This window comes from Perca flavescens, chromosome 3 (assembly GCF_004354835.1).
Source record: "Perca flavescens isolate YP-PL-M2 chromosome 3, PFLA_1.0, whole genome shotgun sequence".
In the NCBI taxonomy this organism is placed as follows: domain Eukaryota; kingdom Metazoa; phylum Chordata; class Actinopteri; order Perciformes; family Percidae; genus Perca; species Perca flavescens.
Window position 1 is genome coordinate 31,086,352 of NC_041333.1, and position 13,305 is coordinate 31,099,656.

Genomic DNA, 13,305 nt, shown 5'->3' on the forward strand with positions numbered 1-13,305 from the left:
GGTTATGATCCCAGCTGGATGTCATAATTTCTTCTCACCAGACATCACTGGTCATAATTTACAGTGAACCAGTCCCAGGTTGGTGCTAATGTGTAATGATCAGCGATCAGTGTAAGACCGATGGCAGGCCAATGGAAATAAAAAAGTTCCCCCAGATAAACCAATGGTGTGGCCACATCGTTACAGCGTTCAGCGAATCCCCTGCGGATCTGATGCAACAGGGCTGCAACTAAAGTTACACCTTCGAACTGCAACATGATGTCCTTCCGCTACGGCGCTACGAAAACTAGTGCCTGCTACACCGTCTGGTGAATTATCCCTCGATCCTCTACACTGTTTCAGTTTAAAAGTGTGTTTAGGGTTTTATTATTATTGTATTTAACGTGTTGCCATATTTTTTTCCGAGTGTGACTGGACTGTTAGGTAAGGCATTTCTGCCCATGTTTTTCTGTCAGTTACTTTTTTAAGCAGGCTACTCATGTGCATTTTAGTTTCAATAATGGCATTATTTTAATACTTTCTATTGCATCTCAAGAAAGCACAAATGCTATATGTCAATATGTTATTTAAAATGCATCCTTATTTTTTTCCATTAACTAAGTAGGCTAAAAAAGAACATTTGCAAATCGAGATATAGAATACTTAAATGATTCTAATACATGAAATAAATCAGGAGAGTTGTAACAGGGTGTGCTGCTTGTCTGTGGTCTCTGGATAATGGGAAAGTCCCCAGGTTCATGACGTAACGGCCGGGTGAACTCTGTAAACTGCGGATTAATTTCGTCTGCTGTGATCAGGTCCGGGCACCAGGAGTTGCAGAAGTAGCGGATTTAAAAACTTTCTGTCTGCAAGTCTGTTCGTCGAAATAGCGCTTCATGAACAGTCCCTGACTATCAAAAGGGGAAATATGGCTTTTTAAACTGTGTCTGTCTTCCTCCTCGTCGTAAAGCTTCGCGTGCTTTGCTCCTGCAACGCACTACAAGACTATTCAGAAACTATGGGGTGAGTAAAACTGCTTTCTAGCTTTAGGGGGGACAGCGGAAAGTTCGGAGAATCATGTCTTCAGGTTCGACACTGTTTAAACTAACACTACATTGTATGCTACATTTAGCTGTTAATTTACATCATTTACAGGACTATTTTAGCCATTATTACGGTTATTACTGATTTTTATTAAAAGGGTGAATTTATTTAATTCCTGTTTCTTGGTACAAGTTTAAGTGCACAACTACAGCTTACATTCTGGAAAATAACTTCATATATGTATATATATGTATATGTCTGCGTGTGTGTGTGTGTGTGTGTGTGTGTGTGTAGAAGTCTGGAATTATGTTATTCAAATAATGTCATGATTTTCACGTTTTTAATTTGTTTACATTTTGTCAATTATTTTCCCATGGTTTATTTTTCCTCAAAGTATGTCAAGTTACAGTTTTGCACGTTATTGCTTGATAATTATATTGTTGTGACATAAATCAATAATGGCTCCACCGCATGAGGTAGCAGGTGAATGGCAAAGTGAGTGGAGTTCATTTGAACTCATTCAACTTTTAAAATAAATAGAATTTTGTAGTTTTTATTTTTTAATATTAATTCTTCTTATTTTTTTTATGTTTTGGGGGATTATTTAGGGCTTTAGAAGATGAACTGGAGAATTTAAAGGGTAAATAAAAAATTGTCACATTTGTTAATTTTCCAAATTGTTTCCCCACAGGTCTTCAGGTGTTTCCACAATTCTTTCATCCACCCAGTGCACGGTTTGTGCTTTTGAACAATTTAATCGAAGCAGACGACACAATGGCGGCATCGATCCTTCGCAGGAAAATTCCTCCCATTTCCACAGGCGAGCTCGGCGCTCCCCATCTCCGACAGGCTAGCCACAGCCAATCACGGCCCAGGACGGGGGCGGAGCTAGCGGGGAGGCAGCACTTAATTGGTGAGTTTTGCCAAGACGCTTTTTTATTTTTCCACATCCCGAGGTCGGAGCCGCAGTGCAGCACGGGGCTAATGTCGTACAGTGAGTACAGCTAAGTGGATATTTATCGAATGCAGACGATGCTGTTCAATCATTTTCAGATGATCGGTTAGTTGTTCACTTGGATTCTTTCGGATGTATTGCTTGATTTTTAAAGCTTAATACTTTTTCACATTTATCCTCTCTGCCTGGCGTGATTTAAGATTTTTTTCCTGAATATGTAGATTTTATTTCACTTATTCTACACAAACAGCTGAATGAAAATAATGGATTGCTTTACTGAATATGTGATTATTTTCAATTTTTTATAGGTGATGGTCACTCAGATTGGATGACGGAAAAAGTTGATTTGTCTTCATTTGTGTCGACGACCGAGTCTTCTCCCAGCTCATCCCTTCCACCCTCGCCGTTAGAACAAGATGTCAAAGTGCCCTCGGATCTGGAGGTCATGACCTCACTGCTGCAGGAGGAGCTGGCTCAGCTGGAGGACTACTTCCGCTCCGAGTCCACATCCACAACAAACAAGTTGGAGAAATCCTCAAAATGTGACAAGGGTGCTCAAGCCATGGGCTCCCAGTCTTATTATCAGTTACCCTATGGCTCGTATGGGACCGGCCAATCAGAAACCAGCCCTGTGGTTGTTACCTTGGCAACAGGGGAACTGGACCTGGCCAGCTTCTGTGGTGGTCCCATCGCCAGAACCAAAATTACGCGACCCGCTCCGTACAACTACCATCACCGGTACCACCACAACAACGGGCGCCGAATCCTCAGCGAGGCGGTGAAAGTCGGGGAGGAAGTTGGACTCGATACGTGGGGCTCGAGGGGAAGTTACTCAGGAAGCACAGAGTTGTCTGTGAACCACTACTCCACGCTGAAGACAGTGAGCAAGAACAGCATCGGTAGCGTCAAGAAGGTGAGAGAATGTGCTTTATCGTTGAAGGAAGAGGAGAGTTATTGTTTTTCAGAAGGAATGTTTTGCAGCGAAGAGATTGCGCGAGGTTTTTGTCTGGGTGGCTCGTACGACAGCCACCACAAGCGAGAGGGACAGTTGATGCACAACGTGAAGGTAAATGTAAGTTACGACAGCACGGGGCTCGAGGTCTTGCACTGCAGTAAAGACGGAGGACTTTCTGGAAGTATTCCCCAAGAGACAATGGTGGCCAGTGACGGCTACTTCCACCAGTCCATGAGCACAGAGCCTTACCATAGCTTTATAGGTGACCTAGATCAGCCGTCACAAGCACAGGCTGTAGAGCCCCAACACGGCCACTACCTCTATCCAGAATGCCTTGCAGACCAAAGCTACGAATGTCTGTCCAGAGGGGAGGGCGAGGGGACGCTGATGGGTGCCCCCATCCACCGCCCCACCCAGAGGCTAAAGGATGAGCCCTGCTCCGTCAAGCCAGCTCTGGTGATGGGCTCCACTTGTCTGGAAGGCGGCACTGGAGAGAGGAAGCAGAAGAAGAGAGACCAGAACAAAACTGCTGCTCACAGGTAAACAATTCAGTTGTTACATTTTCAATTTTTTTAACTCCTTTTTGCTCTTCTTACCCTCTTTTTTAAAAACGTGCTAAACTCGTCCTAAACATCTAAAACTTGTAGTCTGAAGGCTTTTTTCAATGTTGCAGTCGATTATAACTGATTATATTTTAGCTTATTTTTTTAGTGTATCAATAAATTAGCGACACCTGAATACTTGTTGTTTCGCCTCGCAACTTTAACAATGCAGGAGTGTTAGGCTACATAAAGCAGCTGCCCCACTGCTTTAAATGTCCTGTAGAGTGTGGGAGGGAAATGGAAAGTACCTCACTGCCTGCCAAATTCAGCCCCACCTAACCAAGTCTGGTTTTATTTGTGTGTGTGAGTTTCATTTATTCGCATCTGTGTAAAAAGGGATATATGTAGAAAGAGTCTTAGTATTGTGGAAAAGTGATAAGTTGGAAAAAGACGATGTTGATCAGCCATGAGCCATGCACTCTGTGAAATGAACAGCACGTTGCGTTATCTCAGGGGAGGGATGACCGAGCCGTGTGAGTAATCCACCCGATGTAGCTCAAATGTCACGCTCACTTGACTCATGAATAAAAATGCAAGGCAGCAGAAACCTGTAAAAGCGACCAAAACGCAGTCCCTTCTTATTGCAGGTACAGGCTGCGTAAGAGGGCGGAGCTGGACTCTCTGGAGGAGGAGCTGCACGGCCTCGAGGGCCAAAACCGGGAGCTTCGTGACAAGGCGGAGTCGGTGGAGCGAGAAATTCAGTACGTCAAAGATTTACTGATCGAGGTCTACAAGGCTCGCAGTCAGCGGCTCAAACAGGATGGCAGTGCCTAAAACGCCCACGCTGACCTCACCTCCAAACCTCCCAACCAGCACCAAGAGAAAAATCAAGTCGAGAGCACCAACTGGTTTTTGTCTCACAGGAATGAAATGGTAGTTGCATGATTTTGGTAGTTCTTTTCTAAAAAAAAAAAAATATATATATATATATATATATATATATATAATTGTTCCAAGAGGATGGCCAAACAAAAACACACCTTTCCTAAAAAAGAAAAGAAAAGGAGAAGTTTCCAAATGGGTGACTAAACTATAACAAGCCTTAGTGACGCGGCTCCTAGAGGAGATGCTGAACTTGTCCGTGACCACTGTGATCCGAACTGCACTCACAGCCTTGTGATGACTGAGTTTGCGCTTGCAATGATTGATCGTTTACAAAATGCTCTTTGAATTAGTAGCAGTGATGGAATTTGCTTGTGGTTTTGGTGACACACATTGGCAGCATCGAGGCAGATCCATGCTGAATAAATATTTTATTTTATATTTTATTTTTTACTTAATAATGGTCATTTATCATTTGCTTTAAACAATCAACTGAATAAAGGGATTGCTGGAAAAAAAAAGTGTGTAACATGCTCTACAAATATTCATTATCAGAAACATTTAGAAAATTTGTATGCTACAATGTTGAGTATTTACACTTCTTTATCCCACTGAAATAACCAATGCATGTTTGATTTTGGAAAAGCATGTGCGAGTGTTATTTGAAGGCAATATTCTGTTAACTGCATGGCTTCAAGATCTCCACCGTGTCAATTTAACTGAGTTGACTTTATTCTTCTCATCAGCTGGCGACTTGTCCCTGAGTTTTGCCCCCGCCAGTGTGATTCATGCTCAGGTTTTTGGTTTTCCGCTCTGACAAACACAGAAACATTCACTGGCTTTTTTACTTTCTCTTCTCTTCTTCTCTTCTCTCTTTCGGCTGTATTTTGCGAACAAACAATCACCTGTTGACGCAACAATAAATCGTTGTTGGGTAACGGTACGACTTCATGGGAAATTTTGTTTTCAATTGATCAATTTGATGTATCTGAAATTCAGGTCCTTTTAATAATCGATGTCAATGTCAGGAAATTATACATCAGGTAAATTACAGCCAAATAAACCAGTTATGTAGTATCATTGATCTCTGCCTTTGGACTGTTTTTCACTGCATGCCGGCCATTATGCATTCATTCTGCAGCCATTAAAACGCCTTGCAACAACTGTGTGTTAATTTCATGAACTGCACCCAGAACAGCACAAACACAGAATAAGAAGGGTGGGATTAAGAGATAGAGAGTGATGCAGAATAAACCCACTCTGCCCCTCCCATCTATTCTGTGCCCTGCCCCATAACTGCTGGATCCAGCCCTCCTTTTTGGCTGCAATGCAGTCAGAGTCCAAGTTATTTCCCAGGATTAACCACTGGACGGCAGCACGAGGCGGGCTTTGATCGACACCTAACCATTTTGTAACAAAACAAGCTGTTTCCCTTCAGATTTAGGTGCTAGGATTGAATTAACTTGTCCAAACGCTCAAAGGGGAGTGACTCAATGAGGTGAATATGTTTAGAGAAAAACTAATAGACACTTCTCATGTTATTTTTTTCCAATATTTCAGTACTTTGTGTTTGCACTATAATCGAGCCCCGGGGCTGAGCGGAGTGATATCAAGCTCCGGCAGTCAACAGACAACATAAGTTGCCTATCTCATCTCCCAGCTCGTGAAGAGTGTGTGTGCCTGTGTGTGTGGGTGTGGGTGTGGGTGTGTGTGTGTGAAATCTCTTGGTATCTCTCCTAGCAGTCGTAGGCCTTTCAAGTGCATGAGGCAATATCACACAATACTTGCAGGAGGAGGAGAGAGATGCAAGTGAACTATCAGAATAAAAAAGTACTGGGTCGACACAGAATGCCGTTAAATCTATTCATTCAGTCTTCTTTCTGTTTGTTGTTTGATTGATACAGATTAAATGTAAAAAACGGATTGTAATGCTGATGTTAGATTTATTATGGGATTTTGCAGTGTGTTCAATAAAGTTCTTCACTATACTGTTACATATTAACTTATTCAACATTTTTTAGATAGTGAGATAAGAGTCCATTCATTCCTTTATTAGTTGGGCTAAGTTACAGTTAGCATAGAATAAATAAATACACATGTAGCATATAAATACGGAGCAAATGGGAGTTATTTAACCAATTAACCAGCAATTCAAATACAACATGCTGAGTTAAAATATATGAATTTAAGTTTTTACACATTATAATCACACTAACATCTGCACTGAGCCAACTAAATAATGTGGACATTTTTTGAAAACACTAACAATGAGAAATTGATAATTACACAAAAGTAATTTAAGGATAAAAGCACAGCATGTAAGGACAAGAGAATATGTGGAGAACTATATTTTAATGTACTATATATATATATATATATATATATATATATATATATATATATATATATGTCAGATTAATGGCTCTGCAGAGTGTCTACAGGGAGAAGTTAAATATTATGTTAATTATTGTGAGCGCACATAGAATCTTTCAGTTAGCTGTATTGTACAGGGGCCTCTCTCACCACCAGGTGTCCTTCTAAGCTTAGAAAAAGAGTGGAGCAATGCACATGACAATATCATGTGAATAAACTATTCCAGTCCAGATGTTGCTTTCTAATGAGGATCAAATAAAGACGCTTCAGATCAAATACATGTTTACAATCCCATGCAGGGACATTTAAATGCGACAGAAGCAAGAAGAAGAACAAGAGCAGATGCAAAAAAGTAGAATACCAATGGTGGAAGAAGTATTCATATTCTTTAGTAAAAGTAGTATACCACCGTGTAAAAATACTCTTGTCTTGCATTCAAAATCTTACTTAAGTAAAGAAGTATTATTAGCAAAATGTACTTATGCCTGCAACACGTTCCAAAAAAGCTGGGACAGGGGCAACAAAAGACTGGGAAAGTTGAGGAATGCTCAAAAAACAGCTGTTTGGAACATTCCAGGTGAACAGGTTAATTGGAAACAGGTGAGTGTCATGACTGGGTATAAAAGGAGCATCCCCTAAAGGCTGGGGCGAGGTTCACCACTCTGTGAACAACTGCGTGAGAAAATAGTCCCAACAGTTAAAGAACAACGTTTCTCAACATACAATTGAAAGGAATTTATATCATATCATCATCAAAAGATCCAGAGAATCCAGAGAGAAATCTCAGCACGTTAGCAGCAAGGCCGAAAACCAACGTTGAATGCCCGTGACCTTCGATCCCTCAGGCAGCACTGCATTATAAACCAACATCATTATGTAAAGGATATCACCACTTGGACTCTTTGGAAAACCATTGTCAGTTAACACAGTTCGTCACTACATCTACAAGTGCAAGTTAAAACTCTACCACGCAAAGCGATAGCCATATATCAACAACATCCAGAAACGCAGCAGACTTCTCTGGGCCCGAGCTCATCTGAGATGGACTGATGCAAAGGGGAAAAGTGTGCTGTGGTCTGACGAGTCCACATTTCAAATTGTTTTTGGAAATCATGGACGTCATGTCCTCCGGGCCAAAGAGGGAAAGGACCATCCAGATTGTTATCAGCGCAAAGTTCAAAAGCCCGCATCTGTGATGGTATGGGGGCGTGTTAGTGCCCATGGCATGGGTAACCTGCACATATGTGAAGGCACCATTAATGCTGAAAGGTACATACAGGTTTTGGAGCAACATATGCTGCCATCCAAGCAACGTCTTTTTCAGGGACGTCCCTGCTTATTTCAGCAAGACAATGCCAAGCCACATTCTGCATGTGTTACAGCGTGCCTTTGTAATAAAAGAGTGCGGTTACTAGATTGGCCTGCTTGCAGTCCAGACCTGTCTACCGTTGAAAATGTGTGGTGCATTATGAAGCGCCAAAATACGACATTGGAAACCCTGGACTAGCAACTAATTGTACTGAAGGTGTACATCAAGGAAGAATGGGAAAGAATTCCACCTACAAAACTTCAACAATTAGTGTCTTCAGTTCCCAAACGCTTATTGAGTGTTGTTAAAAAGAAAGGTGATGTAACACAGTGGTAAACATGCCCCTGTCCCAGCTTTTTTGGAACGTGTTGCAGGCATCAAATTCAAAATAAGTGAATCAGTTTAAATATCTTGTCTTTGTAGTGTATTCAATTGAATATAATTTGAAAAGGATCTGCAAATCATTAAATTCTGTTTTTATTCTGTTTAACATCCCAACTTCATTGGAATTGGGGTCTGTACATTATGAGCATAATGTACACAACATGAAGCATGAAAAACCTTAAACTTATATATCACACATGAAATCTAGTAACCACTACTAAATGTAAATGTATTGAGGCCCATAAATATCATAAATAATTGCCAGAACACAAAAATAGCAGTTGAGGTAATGTACTCAGGTGGAGGGAAATGTGTCTGCAGTGTTTGCAGTATGAAATACAGTTATTGCACTTGTAGCAAAGATACTATACAACTATGAAGCGTGTGTCTTATAAATGCAAGACTGTAGTGGAAAAGGTTAACAGTTGAGTAGTGTACAGTACATGTTCTGCTTGAATTTCAATAGAACCTGCCCAGTCAATACATGTTTGTCAATTATAATGTATGTAGTCCATTTGTTGGGGAAGAGGTCTTGTGACACATTTGTTTGCCAGCAGCAAGATAGCTGTGTGTGTTTTCTTGTATTGTGCCTCTTTCCTTTATCCCATTATGACCAAGTGAGGACACACGTGTACTGTATAAAGGTTAAGAAAATCCTCCAAATCTACAAGAGGCTGATTTAAAGTGACAGCACAGGTATAGAAGTTTAGAGACACACATTTTGTTTAGAAAAAAAACATATAGATATATAACTGTCTACACTTCTCAAAACTTTTCAAAGCTTACATGGCTCTCTATCAGCATGCTTAATAGCTTGTTAATCTATAAACCCATTAAAAGTACCTAAACACTTAATGAATATCTTGAAATCCAACTAGGCAGTGCTGATGGGATATGAATCAAGATTCTGTTACTGTTTCTCACCTCAAATGTTTTCAGAAACATATTTTAGTGTACCGTTTAGCTATAAAATAAGAACTTTTTTTTCTGGCTGGTCGGCCGATGGGCGGCGCTTGGTTTCAGCTCGACTTGGTCACAAACTTTCTCGAGAAAGTAAGATTCCCATTGTCATAGTATACCGCTTATGCAGTTAGTATACACACACACACACACACACACACGCACACAGGGATTTACTGTTTTGGACTAACAGGAAATGATGCAATACATGCACAGATGGATGTAAACCTACCAGTAACCTTGGAACCCTACTGCTAATTAAAATGGAAGAAAAAGGTAAATAAAGCTTGACAGCTCATTCTTAACCCTGTAAACACAGTTGACAACATTTTCATCTCAAGGTCGAGTTTTTGTCTATTACCATCCACAATGTGTTTTTATTCCCCCCTGCTGTTAGCAGCTCCTCGGTTTCCTTTGTGCATTGTAATTATCCTAATTTTTTAAATTTTTTAAATTTTTAATTATTTTTCCAACTCAGAAAGTTTTAGTAGCTTTCTATTGTTCTCATGATGGTGTGTCTTCTTTTCTGTTCTTTTTCTTGTTTTTCCTTTCTTTGTGTTTGTAATTGACTCAATGTCATTGTAAATGAGGACCGCCCCTCAATGATCTCTTTCGTATAAATAAAGGATGAATGAATGAACAAATTAATGAATTGTGGTGCATCGACAACACACTCAAAACCAAGGAGATCTGCAAAGGGAAATCATTGAATCTATTGAATTTTGTCACTTTCCCAGTGTGAATGCAGACTAAAAATATGCATAGAAGTTAGTACAGAAGTGGGCCAAAGCACCAGGTAATGACCAATAACATGAGACCTTCCAGTCGATGATGAAGATATGATAAATCCATCACTAGTAGCATTCAACATCTGTGATTTGACATGCTAAGTGAGCTACTGATATTCTTGGCTGAAGAAATAAGAAGTAAGATGAGGGCAACACAGGATCATGTTAGAGCAAGTAGAGGAGCGCGATGTGGGAGAGGGAATGTGATGCAAGAATGGGAGAAAGGGAGTAGGGGGGTGGAGGGACCACAGTGAGACTCCAGTAATGGTGGAGAGGATGAGCTGGAGCTCAGTGATGAGAATGGCCTGCAGCTCTCTTCGAGGCTGTGTGTTAACCAGCAAGAAGCTTTTGAATTTGTTATGAGCAGCTGAATGCAGCCAGTGGGGGAGGTACAGTATAGTATGAGGGTGGGGGCTGAGGTTGAAGATGCTGGGTGAGGTGGTGGTGTGGTGTGGTGGGGGGGGGGGTGGAGCTGCAGAAGACCAGACGAGTGGTACTACTCTGATTTCTAGCAGTAGTTTAGGTATACATTGTACAATAATTTCGGGTGTCACTGGGATCACTTGGGCCTAAAAATATCAAGGGCAGGGGTCATTTAACTCAAAGAAAGCACATCCTCAATTATTATTAGATTCTTAGACCTGTTGTGTGCAAAGGTGGTATATTGACTTGATTGTGTTTAGTAATTTTATGAAAATCCGCCCACTAGATGGTGATATATCCTCCCTTATGGAGGAGCAAGAGAAAACTTCAGCTCTCCAACATAATAAAGAAAAATGTAATCTGGTAAGTGGAGTAAAAGTACATTGCTCTGAGTGTTAGTGTCTTCACACCGTGGATCTATGCCTCTTAAGGGACAATTCACCCCAAAATCCAAAATACATATTTCCCCTCTAACCTGTAGTATGGTATTTATCAATCTAGATTGTTTTGGTGTGAGTTGCCCAGTGTTGGAGATATTTTATTGAGATTTAGTCACAGTTAATAAAGTCAGTTGGTTTCGTCTCGTCATGGAAAAAAATGCCTGTTGACAAATATGTTTCATCACATTTGTTGTGAAATGAACACTATTGGGGTGGAGGCAGAAATTTAAGAGGTAGATATCTCAAAGCCTGTTCAAATAACACTAAAACTATATATCTACTATATGACTAGATACCACTAGCTACCAAGAAAACGTTTTGTTTGTCATTTGGGTGAACCAACCCTGTATACCTGTGTATTGCTTCCTTGCCTCGCATAGGTTAACTTTCCTTAAAGTGTGAACAGATAGCTCAGACACGATCAGCACCATGGAGAGTAGTCGTGTTGATGTTGAAAGCCCTCTGCACATGTCTAAAGTGGTGGCACTGGAGGATGATGGGTTCCTAGTGGCTTCAAGTTGAATTCTTCTCAAGTCTTTATAAGTTAATTTGCGCCTTTTCTTCTCCATGTTTGACTGTCCGGTGGTCACGCCTCAATAGTATTACTATTTCAAGAGTGTTACATCCGTCTGAAAGGCATTTTACAATTGACTTTTCAGTATTTGTTAAATCGCTTTTTTGGCCAATGCTATCTGAGGTCTTGAGGCTGCCTAATAATCACGCATGCCTTGATATAAGATGTTCCCATTCGCCACACCCTCCCACACATACCAAGTACATGATCTAAACCAGCCATTTAGTGTTATATTATACATAATGTAAGCTCTCCTTCCATAACAAGTGATTAAGTAAAATGGATTTATAAAGCCTATCACAGATGTAAGTCACAAAGGGCTGTTCAGGGGTATTACACAAAAAAGACAATGAGACAGTAAACACAATCGGCATTACACAACATTACTGAAAGTGCAGAACACATTCCAGTCAACCAAACACCTGTCTGAACAGGTAAATCGTTATCTCATTTTTAAAGGAGTCCACAGGAACAGCAGACTGTATGGGAGAAGGCAAAGCATTCCATAGTGTAGGTGCTACGGACTCAAAAGCTCAATCACCTCAGGTCCTAAGTTGTCAGCGTCAAGCAGACACTAAATTAGATATTTGACAAGACAACGAGCTAACAAGTATGGGTAGTTTAGCCACATATGCAAGAGCAAGACTGCGCAATGCTCTGTACGTAAGGAAGAATTTAAAACTGAATCCTATTAGCGAATAGTGAATTTCCCCATTGTGGGATCAATAAAGTCCATCTTATCTTATCAGCAACAGGGAGCCAAAGAGACCTAGCCTTGATGCAGCATTCTGTAATACTCAAGATGGTCCAGAGCAGACATAAAGAGAAAAGTGCATTACAATTGTCAATGTGAGCTGAGATAGTGTGTATAAATATCTTAAGTTTGTCAGTTAAAACTACGGATCTCAGTTTACTAATATTTTTATGGAAAAAAATGAAATAACTAAGATCTAGCTGAACACGTGTTCAAGACTTTGAACACTCCTTCTACTTGATTTCATTTTCTGAATTAGGTCTGTTTGCGATCGTTGGTTTCTGTTGTGGAATTTACAGTTCCTAACTGAACAACTTGTTTGCCTTCTTGCTTTTGTCCTTTTCCCGCCTTAGTCTCTCATTTGGTTTGTTGTGGTTGAACATCGGAAGTTTCTCAGAAGCCTGAAGAAGAGGCGATACATAGCTACATAGCTTTATTTGTGTGTAAAGTGGTGAGTAAGCCTGACCTGAGTTAGTCTCTCAATACTCATCAAATGTTCAGTCATATTATGTTAAGAATGTGGGTGTCAAACGGTCTTGCTCTTTCATGTGTATCAGTATTAACTAGATTTGTTGGGGCTTGCTGGGCCAGTGTGGGTAAATGACTAGTTGCAGCAGTCAATCACTGTAGGTGTACAAAGTTAGACGTGCCAAAGTTGGACGGAAAACAGCCTTTACTTGCAGTACACTGACACATTCTGTGGTGATAATATAATAACATAATACTGAACAAGATCATTTGCCAAATGTTGAGTGAAAAACCCAGGTCAGGCCTACTCACCACTTTACACACACAAATAATGCTTTGTAGTTATCTGCTCTTCTTCAGGCATCTTATAACAAACAAAGAGGACAGTGGTGACCTACAGGTTAAAGAAGCAAGTTTTACCACTACTAAAGTGCCCTTGAGCAAAGCCCTTAACCCCAACCGCTGAGAAATTGTT

The 13,305-nt window shown here is 40.5% G+C and overlaps 1 protein-coding gene across 1 annotated transcript; it reads left to right on the forward strand.

Annotated features, from left to right (window-relative positions):
• The first annotated feature begins 292 nt into the window (after positions 1–292).
• On the forward strand, positions 293–5,520 carry LOC114553306 (uncharacterized). Its single transcript, XM_028574544.1, has 5 exons — positions 293–423; positions 798–1,002; positions 1,715–1,936; positions 2,287–3,472; positions 4,123–5,520. The coding sequence occupies exons 3-5, from the start codon at positions 1,798–1,800 to the stop codon at positions 4,307–4,309; spliced, it is 1,512 nt and encodes a 503-aa protein (XP_028430345.1). The 5' UTR covers positions 293–423; positions 798–1,002; positions 1,715–1,797; the 3' UTR covers positions 4,310–5,520.
• The last annotated feature ends 7,785 nt before the right edge of the window (positions 5,521–13,305 follow it).